Source organism: Mus caroli, chromosome 1 (assembly GCF_900094665.2).
Source record: "Mus caroli chromosome 1, CAROLI_EIJ_v1.1, whole genome shotgun sequence".
NCBI lineage: Eukaryota > Metazoa > Chordata > Mammalia > Rodentia > Muridae > Mus > Mus caroli.
Genome location: NC_034570.1, coordinates 146,417,866 through 146,436,182, shown reverse-complemented (window position 1 = coordinate 146,436,182; position 18,317 = coordinate 146,417,866). Strand labels below are relative to the sequence as shown.

General features: G+C 50.2%; 1 protein-coding gene across 1 annotated transcript in view; it reads left to right on the top strand.

Annotated features, from left to right (window-relative positions):
* The window catches only part of Lhx4 (LIM homeobox 4), a 41,099-nt gene extending 23,079 nt beyond the window's left edge, over window positions 1-18,020 (top strand). Inside the window, exons 3-6 of the mRNA XM_021167239.2 lie at window positions 8,962-9,164; window positions 14,329-14,483; window positions 14,861-15,032; window positions 17,091-18,020. Of these exons, the coding sequence (XP_021022898.1) occupies window positions 8,962-9,164; window positions 14,329-14,483; window positions 14,861-15,032; window positions 17,091-17,485 (925 nt within the window). The 3' untranslated portion in view covers window positions 17,486-18,020. The remainder of the gene's footprint in view (window positions 1-8,961; window positions 9,165-14,328; window positions 14,484-14,860; window positions 15,033-17,090) is intronic.
* The last annotated feature ends 297 nt before the right edge of the window (window positions 18,021-18,317 follow it).

Below are 18,317 nucleotides of genomic sequence, written 5' to 3'. Positions count from 1 at the left end.
GTCTAATTCCCTTGCTAAACAAATTACACCTTTTAAGGTAACGATCGGATGGTCCCGATAGTGCCTGTGTGCATGGATATTTGTAAGACTTGGACACACTGAAGGGACCAAGCCACAGTCATTTGTGACAGCCAGTAATCAAGACAGAAGCAATTACTTAGCCCAGCAGGTCTCCCAGGGGACCAGCAGCCATATATCAGGTGGTGATGAGCCCAGGATTATCTGACCACCCAGAGCCCTTGAGTTCAGCTGTGCCCTATGTCCATCCTCTGGAGCCCAGTCTCCCGACATCTGTGGAAATCACATCTCAGGATCTCCTGCCATGGGGGATTCTTTGGAACCAAACAGTTGCAAATCAGCTTGGGGGGCAGATGGCACTGGGCTGCAAAAATGAGGTCCCCAAGCACAGTGGATCTGGGTGACACGGGAGTGGCAGCTGTGGGCAGCATTAAGGCCAGCTGTAGTATAGGCAAGCCTTTTAATTCTCTCCTTCACTCTCATTCCTGTCCATTTGGGTGGCAAGTCACAGTGTTTCACCTCAAAGCCTCTTGTCATTCCTGCTGCCCTGTTCCACAGGTTCCTGACAGACACTTCTGCATTACCAATGCCATCAGATGGCCTCTATCAACCCATTTATCCCTTCCTGCCAGGCTCCTCTCTGATCAACTAACTCCCACCACCTCCTGGCCCCACAGTCTTGTGTCACCCTCTGCTGAGTCTCTAGCCAAGGTCACTCCTCAGTTGTCAGAGTCAGTGTCTGATTGTGACTCTGTTTCCAGAGAACTTTCTATGTCCCCAGAATCCCACTTTGAGAGGGAGAAACAGAAGAGGGTTAGATTCTGTGGTCCGTGGTAGCAATGAGCAGAGCAAAAACCAAACCAAACCAAAAACCCCTAAGGGACAGGGTGGCACTCTGTCTCCAAGTTCCCTTTCCACTGTGCTTGGGACCCAGAGCTCATCAAGCAATCTCTAGCTGCAGGGGGAAAGCTCGGGGGTGTAAGATTTCCTGTGTGCAGATGCATGGGGCAAGAGCATGGTCCCTGGCCAAGAACAAATATCTAAGGTGAATCTTCTTCCCAGGCTGAGCCAGCCCCTTGGCAGAAGCTGACTAACTCAGAGTAAAGGGGGTTTCTTAGGCCTAAAGAGTTACAATGGACCGAATAGCCGACCGTTCCAAGTCTATTGTCATCTATGAAACTGGAATAACAATGTCAACTACCTACAAGGCTGTTTGTTGAATGTTTTAATGAGGTTCTCCAAATGACATGCTTGGTGCATTACAGAACTGCAGGGGGCTGGGCAGCACCCCACAGACCAGACACTGGCCCTGACAACACCAGTGTGACCTTGGCCAGAGATTCAGCAGTGGATGAAGGGGAGCCAGACTGTAGGGCCAGGAATGCTGAGCTTGGAAGTTTCACGAGGCGATGGGAGTGAGGTGGCCAAGGAAGGGCTTGGCAGGAAGGGACATGTGGGCTGGAGGAGGTGCAAGGGGGAAGGATGGCTTTCTGAAAGCTTTGGGGGCGCAGGTCCTCTGTGCCCAATGACTTCCTAGGAGAGGGAGCGTGTGGCCTGTGTATCCGTTACTTTTCTCACTGTTGTGCTGGAAGACCCAAGAAGAGCAACCTGAGGAAGAAAGGGTTGACTTTGACTTCCTGTCTAAGAGTCCATCCGGCAGCACAAGCGTGGTGGTAGGAGTGGGAGGCAATATGGTTTACACTGTGTCCGCACTCAGGAAGCCGAGAGGAGTCAGTATCGGTACTCACTTTCTCTATTTTATTCAGTCCGGAATGCCAGCCTATGGAAGGGTGTGGCGCACATGCAGGGTGGGGACTCCCTGCTTAATTAAACCTTCCTAAAAACATCCTCTTAGGGATGTCCGGAGTCTTATGTAATGATTCTAAATCCGGTCAAGGTGACAATGGAGGTTAGCTGTCAGGCACTCCTAACTCTTTCTCACTGGCTGAGCTGTGTGGTCTTGGGCAAGTCACTGCCTGTCTTTGAGCTCAAGTTTCCTTCTCTATGAGCTGAGGAGGTTGGATTAGGTAACTCCTTCTTCTCAAGTAACATTCATCTCAGAATTACAATATTTCCATACTCTTTAAAGTAATTTACAGTATTACATTAATAGAGCAAATAATTGTTAGGCATGGTGGTAACACATGCCTTTAATCCCAGCATTTGGGAGGCAGAGGTAGGTGGATCTCTGTGAGTTCAAGGCCAGTCTGGTCTATAGATTGAGCTCCAGGTCAGCCAGGGCTACATAGTGAGACCCTGTCTCAGAAAAACTAAATAATGTAACATCAACAATAATAATAATAACCCAAATACAAAGCAGATCATGGGCCGAGGAGATGGCTCTGTGGGTAAAGAGGATGGTTTGCAAGTGTGAGAACCCATGTAAAGCCAGATTTAGCAGCACGTACCATAATCCCAGCACAACTGTTATAAGGTGGGAAGCCGGCCATCTCTAGCCAGGTATCCTGGCATATGCAGCCATAAAACAGAGTCTCTATCTCACAGAAGGTGGAAGGCAAGGGCTAACACTCGAGACTGCTCTCTGACCTCCACACATATGCTACAGCATCTGGATCCCCCCCAAACATGCACACACATATACATACTACACAAACACTGAATACACACATTAAAAGATCACAGTGGGGGCAATCCTGGCACCATGGACATGTGACCGTGTAAATTGCATGCTGTCAGCAGGGGCTAGCTATGTCCCCATCCCAAAGACTCTCGTGTACTCTGGGTGTGATTCCCTTTTATGTGTGGATTAGGCTGGCCATAGCTGGGTAGAGCTTTATATGCCCATGACATGCCTGTGGCCTTACGGTGGGTGATGATATATGTTGGAAATATTGGTACATACAGTAACAGTAAATATCAGCGACTCACCTGTCAAGTGCGGTGATAGATAAAAGAAATACATGTAGGAAGGTGTCAGCCGAGAAAAGAATATACAGCCAGCTGTAAATCACCGCCACGCAATTAAAACATAACATCAAGTTAGGCAGTATTTTGTTTCCTTGGGAGGGTGGACAGCGCATCGTTGGGTGGCAGCTCCTGCACACAGGAGGCTGAACTGGCCTGGTGCCCACTGCCTGCCTCCCAGTGGCCGAGCACGAGGGAGGAGCCCTGGGGAAGGGCTCTAGGATCCAATCCCATCACCATGGTTCTCAGCTTTGAGGTGGTGGTGCCTTATCCATCTCTAATCTGTAATAGGCTCTTGTGTGGATGCTCTAGGAGTGGGCACTCATGTGTTCTTGGAACCCAGGCTCTGCTCTAGGACAGGGACACATTTCTAGGGATAGAATGCTGGGCTCAGGGAGCAGATGAGGGCTGACCACTGGACTTAGCAATGTGAGGCCGTATGTGACCTACCAAGGGCAGGCTTGATTATCTGGGCAGCATACTGAGTGGCTGGATTCAAGAGAAGCCTGGCCCAGAGATACTGGAGTCATCAATTCTAGACCTCCTCTGAGGCATTTGCTAAAGGAAGTAGAGAGCTGTATAGAAGGTGGGATGGGGTGTGGAGTTTGCTCTAAAGGGTCGTAGAGAAAGGTGTGGTAGGTGACCATTGTAGGATCAAGTATCAGAAGAGTGTCATTTGTCCTGTGTGCTCAAGGGAAGGGTCAAGGAGACAGAGAGAGTGATGCCCAAGGCAGAGGGGACAGATGCTTGGGGAAATCTAACCAGGCACCTGTGTCTGAGGGAAGGTTGGCTGTGAACAGAAGTAGCTCAGGCCAGCTGTAGGAAGCCAGAAAAGTCTCCTGCTACCACGGTGGGTGGGAGAGTGGGTTGGGATGGTAGATCTCTTTCTAGGGCTACTCTTTGGGAAATCAGAAACTGGGCCTATGTTGATGTCCAGGGTCCTCTTGGGGTGTGTTATCATTTCTAGGACATCCAACCAGTGAGGTGGTATACTTTTCCTCAACTCTGCTTTCCTTCAAGATACCTCTGCTTTTGGGGAGAGGGGGTGAAGGTAGAGAGAAGCCAGGAAAGCCAGGGGGTATGAGGGAAGGATCCATCAGATGGATGTGGAATCTCTGCTGGACAGATAAAACTGAGGCCACAGGGCTGGAGTGTGAGAAGCAGAGGTAAGGACGGTGACAGCACAGTGTCCTGGAGTCGGTGCTAGAGGGCATTCTGAAAAGAGTGGACAGGGGGATGTCATCCCACAGTGAGATGACTGGGGACAAGGTCTTGGGTAGACTATTAGAATGAGCAGCTGAGGATGGGTCACCAAGGACTGAGTACCGGTGCTGAGGTGACAGTGAGGGCCATGGGGAAGACAAGAGGGTGATGAGGTGAGGGCCTGGTTGTGGGGAGTGGTGGCTTGTGTAGTCACAGGGTCTGCCGTGCATAGGAGCTTGGGGAATGGGGACACTTACTGCTGTTTTGGTGACCACAAAACCATTGTGTGGATCTGGTCACATGACAGCTCTTAAAACCATCGAAGAGTGGGATGTCTGTAGTGTAGGACTTCTGTGTTCTGTCTCCAGGGCCTATCCACCGTTGTCTTTCCACAGGATCCAGACAGTGAATGTGTCCTTGCACTGGTGAATGCCCCATCCCAGGCCCAGCAGGATCAGAAGGGTTGTCAGAGACAGGAGCTCAGACCAGGGGGCACAAGGATAGAAGGACTGGCCCTTCCTGGGGTCAGAGGTAGTGCTGAGAGATGGCTCTGATGTCTTTGGCACTTCCTTGGTGGGTACACATACTGTTGAATGAAGGCTACTACAACAGTCCCTGCCTTATAGGACTGGGGACCCTGTGGCTCAGGTGCTTCTAAGGACATACATGTAAGGGACATGAGGTCCTGTGTTCAAGCTTGATTTTAGTCAGGGGGACTGAACCAGCTTTCTGTTGCTGAGACGAATCCATGTGAGAAGCAACTTGAGAGAGGAAAGATAGGCTCCCCATGTCTGGAGTTTCCATCTCATTATGGTGGAGACAGCATGGAGGAGCTGTTAGCCTTGGGTTGATGAGGGAGTAGGGAAGAGAGGTGGAGCAATCATTGCCAGCCTTCCTCCTTTTATTGCACCCAGGACCCCCAACCAATGGGGTGGTGCTATCTACCTTGAGGCAGGTTTTCTGCCATTTAGTTAGCTCTCTCTGGAAAACACCCTCACAGATGCAGGCGGAGTGGTCTGAACTAACCTCCCAGGTGTCTCTCCTAAGCCATCTCAGGCACCAGATCTGTGTTTGTCGCCGTTGATGCTGGCTGTGTGCCCCGTATTGCTTAGGAGGCGTTGAGTTCAGATCCTTGTGTTTTCATTTGTTGCTGGCAAGCTGGAGGAGCACAGCGCCTCTCTCTGCCCCAGCTCCTCATCTGTTACAAGGCATACGGTACAGTACCCGGTTTTCAGCTGGGACGCTCTGGGGACATCTGAGGGATGGCTGGTGACAATGGCAGCAGTTGTCCTTGTTTTAGTAAACTTCAGAAAAGCTTTCCTCGGGAGATGTTGTTTTGCTCTTGGGAACTGTTCTTCCCTGGCAACTCAGGTACATCATTCATTCATTCATTCTGAGGATCTTGTTGCTTCCCTACTGCATGCTAGGTGAGGATAGGAAGAGGGGCTGATGGGAGGCAAGCCTGATCAGCAAGTCCCTCTTTGCATCCATTTCTCTCTCTGTAGCACTGTTTAACCCTAGTGTCTTGAGAATTCGAGGTATTCCCTCCCCCCAGCCCCAGCCCCCAGTCCCTGCCATGCATTTCTGTGCTTGGATAAGCACTAGCTGCTGTCCCATGAGCCTTAGTGAGGCACAGTTGGCAGGGATAGCCTTCTGAGAGTGAGCCAGGGTGCAGGATTTGTGGAGTAGGCAGTGCCTACACAGTAAATACTCGATGATAGCACCGAGGCAGGCACTGCCTGGAAAACCCCCCAGAAGCCATGTTCTGCATGTTCGTCCATGTTTGTCCACCTCTTCCCTCACTCCAGCATCCTTAAATCCAGTCAGACTATTGTTGGGAAGATTGGCTCTCTGTATAGCAGCCACGCTCAGAATTTTAGTTTATTTTGGGCCTAGTACTTTTTATTTCTCTCTCTCTCTCTCTCTCTCTGTGTGTGTGTGTGTGTGTGTGTGTGTGTGTGTCCAAGGAGGTGAGAGAGCTATGAGCTTCCTAAAGCTGAGGCAGTTGTGAGCTGCCTGGTGGGTGCTGGGAATTGAACTCGGGTCTAATGCAAGAAAAATATGTGCTCTTATCCACTGAGCCATGTCTCTAGCCTAGGCCCAGGATTTTCTAACACAGCAGTGTGTTACATTATTGCTGGTCACATGACAAATGTGTCACCTGCCATAGCTTCTTCATCTGTGACTATTCCTGGTCTGATATTGGACACTAGAGTCCATTGTCTTTGTCACATACAACCTGCCCCACCCCACTTAATCTGGAACCACTGGCTGTGGCTGGAGTGCTCCTTGAGACTGGGACAGGCCAGGGGAGCACCAGGTCCAGGACGGTACACAAGGTACCCACACAAGGATCCTGTTGGCCATGGTTCAGGAGAAAAAGGTATCGAGGGGCAGCTTCTACTTCCCACTGGTATAAATCCCACAATCAGAAAAATTGCTTCAATGGCTGAAAAGCACTGAGCAAGTCCATTTGTTTTTCATTTTCCTTGAGCACTTGGACCCGCGCGCATGAATCACTGTCGGGATGAGATTAAATTTATCCCCGGTTATCTTTCACATCTCTATTGCTCTGGTGTCAGTTGGCTTCTGGCGACTGACAGCCCAGCGGCTTCTTAGAGGCTAGCAGAAATGGCTTTCTTGTGAGAGGCTGCTGCAGGGACCTGCTCTGCTCTGGTGCCTCCCCTCAGCCCTCTCCTCCTTGGTAGGTAGGATTGGTTTGAGAGAGGTCTTCCCTGGAGAGAGGCTTCTGCCCCCACCCCCGCCCCAGCATTTTCAGCAGCAGGTGTGGATGGGCACCCCCATTTCTTCTGGAGCTTCTTGGAAGGGTTGTGGTGAGCATGTCAGAGGCAGTGTTCTTTGGCGAGGGTGGGCGCAGAACTGTTGAGAACATTTTCTAGTGACACAGATACAGGCTTCCGTTGTGTCTGCCTCCTGTTCCACTGTCCCATACAGAAGGACACACGGCCGCTTGCACATGTAGGACAGAGCTGTTCTGCCTCTTGGATTTAAACTGGGAGCAGCTGCAGCTTTGTAGCCTGTGGAGGAAACCTGGACACTATCCCTGTTCTGGGCACTTGAGGCTGGTGGAGACCTGGCATTGTGCTCTGTATGCTCATGTTTAGCCCTCTGTGAACCATCTCTGATTATTATTTTTTTAAATTCAGCAAATAGAAACTGCTCTTCTTGGTTCTGCATCCCTCTGAATGTCTGATAAAAGCCCAGGCTCCTCTGAGGCAGGATCCTGACCAAATTGGGGGGCTCATAAGGCCCCAGACTACTGCTCTGTGAGGCTAGCTTTCTCTAGAGGCACATCTCAGCCCCTCATACCCAGCCCTTTTCTCGCATAGCTTCAGAAAAGCAGTCACACCGCAGGCTGTTGGGGAATTACTCTTGATAAGGAAACCTCTGCTCCTCTCCAGGACACCATGTTGGGGGAGGGCTGTGGAAGCCACAGCTGTCCATGCCTGTTGCAGGCCTCTGCAGCCCCCTCATCAGGTATCACTGCTGCATAAGAGACCCATCATTCTGCATTAATCTGGGATTCATCATGATAGCCATGACCATAATTAATTTATTTGGTATTAATGTGGATGAAATATGTACTGTCCTTTCAGGGGAAATCAGGCTGCCTATAAGCATTAGTTAAGAGGACCATTAAAATCAAACCTTCCCCAGATCCATTAGGCAAAGTCTCTCATCCTGAGGAAGATAAAGTTCTGGTGTGTGAAGTGTCATGAATAATTAGGTTGATTGCTGTTTTAAACTCTGCCCCAGCTTCCCGGCCCCTCCTGCCTCCCTCCCTCCCTCTTCTCCCTCTTTCCTTCCAGACCAGGGCAGAATTACCTGTGGTCAACACCCCCTTTGCTGCCTTGTCTCTAGCAAATCTGGCTGGCTTCTATAGCCACTGTTGTATGGCTCTGTGTGTGTCCGTGTCTGGGATGCGGAGATGGACTTCAAAGATCTCACTGGATGCTGCTTCCAATGCATCATCCTTCCTTTCCCTTTGTGGCCCTGGTAAAGGGTGGCAGTGGATGGCATCCTCTTGCCTTCCTGCCAGTCTGGAAAGTGTTCGAACAGAGAGCTGCTGGCAGCAGGCTTTTCCTAAGTGAGGTCTGCAGATTCCTTTCTGAAGCATATTCTAAGGGTTTGACAGTGTGGCTTCCTGGGCCTACCTAGGACCATGACATCGCAGAGCTGCGTGAAAAGAGTTGTGCTTTTATTCTGTGTGCTCAATACGTGTGTGTGTGTGTGTGTGTGTGTGTGTGTGTGTGTGTGTGTTGGGGGGGGCAGTGTTGAGCATTCAAAAGGAATGGGTGGGGAAGGATCGCCCAGCCTCGTCCTGCTGAGAGTGTGTGGACACACGCATGTGCTGTCCCTCAGCCAGCCACACAGGGCTCCCCTTATGGGAAACCTTGCAGAAGGCTATGTATGCTAGACTGAGCGTTCTACAGCATACAGGGTCCCTACCAGGCTGGTCTTTTAGGAAAAGAAACACCACAGAAAGCAGGTGAAGGGTGGCTTCCTGCTCTGGCAGGCACTTAGAAACCCCTCCACTGCCTCCATGCACTAAGGGTGTCCCTGAGGACTCTGGGGTGTCAGCCTTGGGAAGGGGACTGAAGACTCTGGCTCTGACCCCTCCTCCCTATCCCTTGTTTGCTATAACAGCACCCAGGACACAAAGCAATGAAGCTATCAGGAGGCCCAGAGTACCCGTAACCTTTGGTGTTTCACGGAGTGGTGGGTGGGGGAGGGTTGATGAGACCCCAATCTCAATCGCCCTGTTTTTAACTTCTTCTACTGCTGCCCTGATAGACGCTTTGGCACAAAATGCACAGCCTGCCAGCAGGGCATCCCCCCGACCCAGGTGGTCCGCAAGGCTCAGGACTTTGTCTACCACCTGCACTGCTTTGCCTGCATCATCTGCAACCGGCAGCTGGCCACGGGGGACGAGTTCTACCTTATGGAGGATGGCCGGCTAGTGTGCAAAGAAGACTATGAGACAGCCAAGCAAAACGGTAAGCAGAGCTGGCCCTGCTCATGCTCCTCCAGCGCCTTGCAGGCTCTGTGCTATGTGCGGAGGTGCTTGCCTCTCTCCATCCCTCTTACCCAGTCCTCGGGACACTGTGGATGCTCAGCCTAATCCAAGAATTGTCACCAGAGCTCCACTCAGTTCTGAGCAAACTCCAAACCCTCAGACCTTGCTGGCTTTGTGAAGCATTAATAGAGCTGTAGTTATTGAGAGTTGCTAAGGTCCTTATGAAGTTGTGAACTTGGTGGTCTCCTGGCCTGGAGCACAGCTGGTGGGCTGAGGGGTGGCTGGGAGCTTGCTGTGGGAGTGTGTGGGGGGAGTATATTTGGGGTACATACCTCCCTTGTCATCTCATTCCTCACAGGAGGAAGCCAGCAAGAGCTAAAGGACTTGCAGGGTTGGCTTGTTTTCAGTTGTCTCCTTCTTCTCCTCAGACTGTGGCTCAGGGGAACTGACTCTTGAGTGCCTGGAGCCCTGAAGCTTGAGCGAGTGTGTCAGTCAGTCAGACAGATAGAAGGTCTGTGGGTTGGTCAGTCAGTCAGTCAGTCAGTCAGTCAGTCAGAGAAGTCACTGAGAGGAGCCATGTTTAGGGAGACTCAATAGTATGATGGCCTCTACCTCACCTCAAGGCCACAGCCTGCACTGCAGTGGAAACTCGCAGCTCAGTATAGGTTGAGGTCAACCCTCAGTGTTTCCCAGACATCCCTGGGAACTTGGCCTTAGCTGGACAGCCTGAGAATCTGCTGTGCTTATCCTCTTTGTCATAGCCTCAGAGAGCAGAGGCCTTCACTGTCTGAACAGGGCTCAGACCCGTGCATGCCCCGTACTCTCCCCAGGAAGGTCAGTCCTGACTCTCACTTTCCTGAAAGCACCCCTGACTCTCGGCTTCTCCGTAACAGCTCTGCCAGTATCATGTCCTGCATCTTAATCTAGAATTGAACCAAACCCAATCTAGGCTTCTTAAGCCATGACTCCCAGAACCTCAGGGTCTTTTGCCCTTGACTACATTTTTATCAATTCAGGTATGTCTGTGGAAGGCAGCTCTGTTGATGGTCTGGGTGTGATGGAAGCAAACCACCAACCAACCAACCAACCAACCAACCAACCAGCCAACCAACTAACCAACCAACCAACCAACCAGCCAACCAACCAACCAACCAACCAGCCAACCAACCAACCAACCAATTCCATTATTTCTTTCTAGCTCTTTTCTGGGCTCAGTTACCCATATTGTCTGGGTCTGATAATACATGGAGAAGTTAGATTTTTGTGGTGGGGAGCAGGCTGAGGTAATTCTTCAGGGCGCTGTGGTGAGTCAGCGAGGCCAACTTTGGTTTTGGCAGGATGGGACAGGAACCTCCTCTCTCTTGGGGACTCCTAGCTCTGGCCTCTCTTGGTGGATTGAAGACATTGGTCTTCTTCCTCCAAGACCAGAGACCTCTATAGATCCCACCCAAACCTCTGCCTTGATGTGCTCATTCACTCTGGTTCCGTGGTTCTACACCTTCCCAATGCTATGACCTTCTAATACAGTTCCTCACATTGTGGTGACTTCCAACCATGAAATTATTTTTGTTGCTACTTTGGAACTGTAATTTTACTACTGTAGAATGATTCATACTATACATATCTGTGTTTTCCAGTTGTCTTAGGTGACCCCCAAAAGGATTGAAACCCATAGGTTTCTCTAGTTCCTTAAAGCTCTGTGATGCTGCCTTGTAATCCATCAGGATGTCACAGAAGGTGCCAACACAGAGCTAGCGAGGCAATCTAGAACTCTGATGACCTCTATCAGACCTTCACAGAAGCAGTGCCTCTCCTGGGCCTGTCCTGGCTTGCATTGTCAAAGACCTCATGTTGACCTTGTGTCTTCTCAGCCCACAACCTCCTGGTGCTGTGGATGATCCCAGCGAGGAGGGAGACTGTCACAGGGGATGCAAGAATGGCATCACAGACATTGCCATCTTACGGAAGGAGTTTGTCCCACTGCAGCCTTCTGTAGGACACTGCAGTAGGGCGACAGTATCATGTCCTGCATCTTTTTTTCTTTTTTTATTTTTCTTTTCTTTTTCTTTTTTTTTTTGGTTTTTGGTTTTTGGAGACAGGGTTTCTCTGTATAGCTCTGGCTGTCCTGGAACTCACTTTGTAGGCCAGGCTGGCTTCGAACTTAGAAATCCGCTTAGAAATCCCAACACTGCCTCCCGAGTGCTGGGATTAAAGGCATGCATCACCATGCCCAGCTCAGGTCCTGCATCTTAATCCAGAATTTGGCCAAACCCAATCTAGGCTTCTTAAACCACCACTCCCAGAACCTCAGAGTCCTTTGTCCTTGACTACTATTCCTGGGGGAAGAAGACCAACGGCCTCAGAGAGGCCAAAGCTAGGAGTCCCCGAGAGAGAGGAGGCTCCTGTCCCATCCTGCCACAAGCCAAAGCCAAGGTTGGCCCCGCTGGCTCACCACAGGGCCCTGGAGAGTTGCCTCAGCCTGCTCCCCACCACAGAAATCTACTGGTCTTGGCACCCAAGGCTGGGTGGGCAGCTTACAGGCTTGGAGCTTCTCTGACAAGTTGTATAACTGGCTAGGTCTCAGCCTTGCCACACTGGGGTGTCTTCTGGGGCTAACTAGGCAGTGGCTTATAAAAGGGGGAAACAAAATAAGAGCAAGGGCCTAGCAGAGAGAAATGTAGACAGGAAGTGAAGTACGCTATAGGACTAAAAGCAGCCAAAGGTCTGGGTTCGTGTTTCCCAGGTGTCCCTTGCCTCCAGCTGTCAGACAGGCGAGGGCCCTCCTTCCCTCATGTGCAGGGACCTTGACGTGGTAGGGGATATTTGGCTGTTTTTAGTTGTCATTCCTTCCTGTTTTCTTTTTTTGGTTTTTTGAGACAGGGTTTCTCTGTGTAGCCCTGGCTGTCCTGGAACTCACTTTGTAGACCAGGCTGGCCTCGAACTCAGAAATCCACCCGCCTCTGCCTCCCGAGTGCTGGGATTAAAGCCGTGAGCCATCACGACTGGCTCCTTCCTGTTTTCTAACCTCATTTCAGGCTCATAATTCCCTCCCTTGAGCTAAACAAAGGGTCTCCTATCAGCGATTTACATAGTAGTAGGAATGGCTTTGTTCATTCATCTCATCTCCTTTGATATTTACATTTTCAATATAATGACCCTGCATTTTATGTCAGGGACAAGTTTTAGGAGACACTGCATAATTCAAAGTGAACATATGTTAAGGCTAATTTTCCATGGGGATTAATGCTATAAGTGTGTGTTGCTGGGATGTATTCTGCAGTCACACCGATCTATAACCAAACTGTATTTTGCTTTAATGCTACTTTTTATTTTCTCAGCATTATCTCCAGTACCTTGCTGAATGCTCTCTCCTAAATTAACAGCCCAGGGTGTCGTGGTCTTGCTTGGCCTTCTTCATCGTGTTTTTATCACATTTAACTTCCGCACCAAAGTTATTGATTTTTGGGTACATTTTTCAGCATGAGCACTGCCACCACCACTTAATGAATACTTGGATGACATTGTTATAGGATATAAAAAAGATTTTAAATTATAATAACAGCGAATGTTAAAATAACAGCATAATAGTTCCCATAATCACATGAAGAAAATCCTGTGGGTGTGGGCAGGGCTGCTGTACCAACCAGCCCCCACCATGGGGAAGGGCACGGACACGGGCTGTGAGGAAATGTGTTCTAATTCACTTGGCCAACCTGCTCTGAAACTAAATGACTCTCAGGAATTGGGTCCCCTCCCCTGCCACAAGTATATACACACATACATACACTGCCATACCACACACATACACCCTGCTATGCACATACACATACATCCTCCTATGTACACATACACACCACACACACACACACACACACACACACACACCCTGACACACAATACCCTGACATAAAAACACACACACCTTGACACACACACAAGCACACAAACACCCCCCCACACACACACACACACTATTTCTTTTGAGGAAGGGATTTTCGTGTTGGCCAGGCTGGCCTCCAACTTGTGGGATCTGGGACCATAGGCTTATACTTTTTGTTGTTGTTGTTTCATGATTTGGAAGTTTTTACTTGAGGGCCATCTGCATATTTTGAAAGCACATCACCTCATTTATATAATTTAGACTTACATCATCAAACAGTGCTCTGATGTGAGCTCTATAAACCTGGTGGGAAGGGCTGAGCCGTGAGCTGACTCCCAGAATCTCCTAAAACTAGGGACTGAATGCATGTAAGTTTCATAGCAAACTTGTACACAGTAGGCACTTACTATATGTTGGCCATTATTGTTCCTAAATAAGAGCTTTTTTAAAAGGAAAGGGAGAGGGGAAAAGGTAGGGAAAAGGCAAGGTCACTTGTGAGGGCCCCTAGAACTGGGGGAGTGGGGTTGCACTTTTTTCTTGCCGATCCTATTTTCAGCTTTCCCCCAGGCATGCTGGGCAAAGCCTAGTCTAAGGGCTGGCAGACAGACAAACTACACCTTGTGTGAATCACTGATCCCAGGATGTCACTCTGTGACCAAATGTAACAACCCAGCTTTAACAAGAACTTGAGGCTGACTACTAGAAACCCACTGAAGACTTTTGCTGACCAGTGTGTTGCCCTAAACTAGTCCTTAACTAGTGCTTTTCAGAAAATCTGACTGTGACCCACAGCTTGAACCCCATTTGACTTTTCAATTAAGTGCCTGTCTATGCTGTGAAAGTTAAGCAGATTTCATGGACCAGTGTGTGTTTTATTCAATTTGTCCTATGAGTTTTGAGAATTAAGCTGACTTCATGACTCCAGGGATAGGGGCAAGCATGGATGAGGTGGAGGCTCCCCTCAGTTGTGAGACCGGCTAGGCTGGCAACTGACCTCGGGGCCGGCGGAGCAGGATGCTCTGAAGAGGTGAGGGCACAGGCTTCCTGAAGTAGATCAGAACAGACTATATCTTGGCTCCTTCCTTTGACAGCCTGAGAGGGTGTCTGAGCAGAGTATTCCCCAGGACAGTGTCCCTGCGTGGGGTGTACTCCCCCACGAGACTGCCTAGTCTTCCACCAAGGTTGTGTGGAGGAAGGAAGTGGGGCAGAGGATGCTCAGGCTACTTCCGCTCAGCTGATCGCATTATGGTGGTTTTCACTACAGATGACTCGGAGGCTGGGGCTAAGCGACCGCGGACCACCATCACAGCAAAGCAGCTGGAGACACTAAAGAACGCATACAAGAACTCCCCAAAGCCTGCCCGGCATGTGAGAGAGCAGCTCTCCTCCGAGACAGGCCTGGACATGAGAGTAGTACAGGTGAGCCTGCGCTGCTTTGACCCTGAGTGATCTACGTCTGTGTCTCCCGCCTTGGGACACGAGTGACACCTGGTGAGCAGTGGCACTAGTGTATAAGGGAGCTGAGTTCTGGGCTGTGAGGCTCAGGCGAGGAGACAGTGGGCACCCAGGAGACCCCGTTTCTGAGACCCCCCTCCCCCCACTGCTCACTCCATCTGCCCTCTGCACACAAGCTTTGCAGCATGCGCTACTTGGTTCTGGCACACTATCAAAGCTTTGGCCCATTTTCAGCCACCTGCCTCGAGGGTCCGGGGGCTTTGGGGACCTCCTGAGTGTTATTCTTGTGGGCCCGGGGTCTTTAGGTAACCCCTGAATGTTTCCCCTTTGCTTTGTGGCAGGTTTGGTTTCAGAACAGAAGAGCCAAGGAGAAAAGGCTAAAGAAGGACGCAGGGCGCCATCGCTGGGGCCAGTTCTACAAGAGTGTCAAGAGGAGCCGGGGAGGCAGCAAGCAGGAGAAGGAGAGCTCAGCAGAGGACTGTGGGGTTAGTGACAGTGAGCTGAGCTTCCGAGGTGAGCAGGGCTGGAGGGGTGAGGCCCTGGGAGACAGGAATCCTGGCCAGCAGGAGGGATCTTTCTGATGATAACCTCTTGGCACAGGATTTTCCTAGGCTTTCAGTAAAGGGTGAGAAGGGTGTTCGTGGCCCTTCCAAAAGGGGTGAGGAGTAGAGTACAAGAGAACAGTTGCTGAGATACCGAGGGCTTGGGGTCCTAGGGATCCAGCCTAGCCCGGGCCTGGCCCAGAGGCCCCTCCCACTTCCCTACTGTCGAGTTGCCCTCAGCAGCCCACTCAGTTGTGAGCAGATGGCCCTCAGTCTTTGGCCCAGCCCTCCTGCACCTCTCCCTTTGCAGGGATACTGAGCCCCTCCCACGGGCCCCTAGAGTAAGCCGGTCCTCCAATCCTGGTTGCAGGAGGACATGCTCAACAGGCCTTTTCCTGGGAAATCAATAATGTGAGTGCATGATGGGGAACTGGCTGCGTTTCTGAGACCCCCCTCCCCCCACTACTCACTCCATCTGCCCTCTGCACACAAGCTTTGCAGCATGCGCTACGTTCAAATCTGTGCATCAGCAAAATTGCAAATTATCGCATGAGTGGATCCTCAGGTTGTTTACAAATAACCACGAGTGTTCTTGGTCACCGAGCCCTCAAATACAGAAGATTTATTTATTTATTTATTTATTTATTTATTTATTTATTTATTTATTTATAGTAGGGAGGCCAGAGTCCTGAACCAAGGATCAGAAACCCAATTTCTAGTGTAGCTCTGTCAAAGCCATCCGTTTCTCCTGAGCCTCAGTCTTTACCTGGGGAATCTTTACCCATCTCACAGAGCTGTTATGGACATCTATGGACACAACCAGCTGTGGATGTGCTTATGGAAAGATAAGCACCCCTCTGTACATGACGATAAATGGATGGCATGGCTGTTCCCATAGTAGCCTAGCGTAGGGCCAGCAGGTACCAGGCGAAGGGCCAACTCAGCCATTTTACAGTGGAGGAGTCTAACCTCCACCTTCCTGCTCCCTTGGAATGACACGTGCTCCCTCTTTTGTAATGTTTGTGAGTGGAATGTGGGGATGAGAGAGACAGGGTGTTGAAGTCTCGTCACAGTGTGCCAGGCCAGGTAGACGTGGGAAAGGAGACTGGAGAAAGTTGCTTACCATAAGCTCAAAGCTGTGAAATCTCTGACCACAGCCCAAGCTCTTAGAACACAGTGCTTAGGACCCAAGGAGGGCCAAGGAGATTTGTGCCATTGCCAGGCCTTTTGGCAAGATTGGGAAAACAGGTTAATCCCATCTGAGCTGCTCCAATCCATACCTGGAGCACAGAGGAGCACTACCTCTCATTTCTCTTGGGTACAGGCGGGCCTCTGGGTATAACATGTTCTCTCTGGGTAATACACAATCTTGTAATTCTTAAGACTCAACCTGCTCGACTCTATTCGAGAGAGAAATTCTTTCAGCAAATTCCATTAGATCCCCTTAATGAAATTCTTCAAGAAACCAGAAGGTCCATTTACCTTAATCCAGTCATTCTTTATCCTCAGTAAGTAGGTTATTGGATATGGAAAGGAACTGAGTTCTTTGATATTGAATTCCATTTTTTGGGTGGATCAGGATTTAACATACAGGCCTGAGAGTGGCTCCCAGCCATCTTTATCAAATGGGCCTGTTTCTCAACCAGGCCAGACAAGCACTTGGCTTGGTTTGAACGCCTTCGGCGTAAAATGGACCAGCATAGTTTCCATTTGTGAGAGAATGTGGCCCACCAAACCATGGCAGGCATTCATACCCCTCAGGGTAGCCAGGGTATTGCAGAGCTCCTCTAGACCAACAGGCTCCCCAGCCATGGCGCCTGGGGGTTTAGGTGCAGGGACTCCTTGTTCTCCTTTTGGTCTGGGTTGGTCTTCAGATGTCAGGCTGACATGTTGGTGTCTGACCTGTGCTTGGCAGGGAGACAGCTGCTGCCCGTGGGCATCCCTCCTGGTCGTTGTATTGCTGGTTTTAAAGATCAGGGACTGCAGAGTCCTGGGCACTGACAATAAATCTCCGTTCTTTTGTCCACAGAAGATCAAATACTCTCAGAGCTTGGCCACACCAATAGGATTTATGGCAACGTGGGGGACGTTACAGGCGGACAGTTAATGAATGGGAGTTTCTCCATGGATGGGACAGGACAATCCTATCAGGACTTGAGGGATGGGAGCCCCTATGGAATCCCCCAGTCTCCATCCTCCATATCGTCCCTCCCATCCCATGCTCCTTTGCTCAATGGGCTGGATTACACCGTGGACAGTAATCTGGGCATCATTGCGCATGCAGGGCAGGGAGTCAGCCAGACACTGAGAGCCATGGCTGGGGGACCCACCTCTGACCTCTCGACAGGAAGCAGTGTAGGCTACCCTGATTTTCCAACTAGCCCAGCCTCTTGGCTCGATGAGATGGACCATCCTCCTTTTTAGACTTTCCTCGTCACCCTCCTTGTCCTCCTGGTATGAGAGAATGTCTTCAAGGATCAAAAGTACGCCAATGTGAATTTCCATTATTTTCAATGGAAGTCCTCCGCCGATTCCCAGGAGGCGGAGACCACACTAGGATACTGCTTTCTTGGGAAGAGACAGGAGAGCAGCCTCATCTCTACCACAGCACAGGGGTGGACAGCCTAGAACTCTAAGGATGCTGGCTTGTTGGCTCCCTCCCCTCCCACCCTGCTTAGAGGCTTTGGCTGCTCAGTGCTTGGACAGCACAAGGTGACTGTGACAGGCCACCTTGGCCTTTGGGGACTCTGCTCCAGCTGGTGCATCTCACACTTGGCCTCCCAAATCACCCCTCTCACCAGAACCAGGATTCCTGTGGGGGAGGCACCATGGTGTCCTCCCCCCACCCCAGAATAATAAAATAGTTTCTGGACCACCTTGATAACACGCTAATTTTCAAAATAAAGTCAGTTACTAAAGGCTAGTAAAAATACTGATGCCCACAGTTTGATATTAAAAACAAAACAAAACAAAACCCAACCCAGACCCCATTCCATTCTGTTTGCTGCTGTGAAAATGGAGACTCTTTCCCTACCTGCAAGTGCAACCCAGAGACGGTCTGGGTTTAAAAAACCATCCTGTCTGTATTGTAACCCCTGACGGCAAGAAATGGCTTCCACTGCAAGTGACTCTGGATCTTCCCATGGGGTCTGATGAGCCCCCCTTGGTGCCTTTTAATTTGCTTACATCATTTGCTCCCCAAGACAGGCTGAGGGCTACAAAATGATTAAAGCTAACCCATGCAGAGACCAGAGTG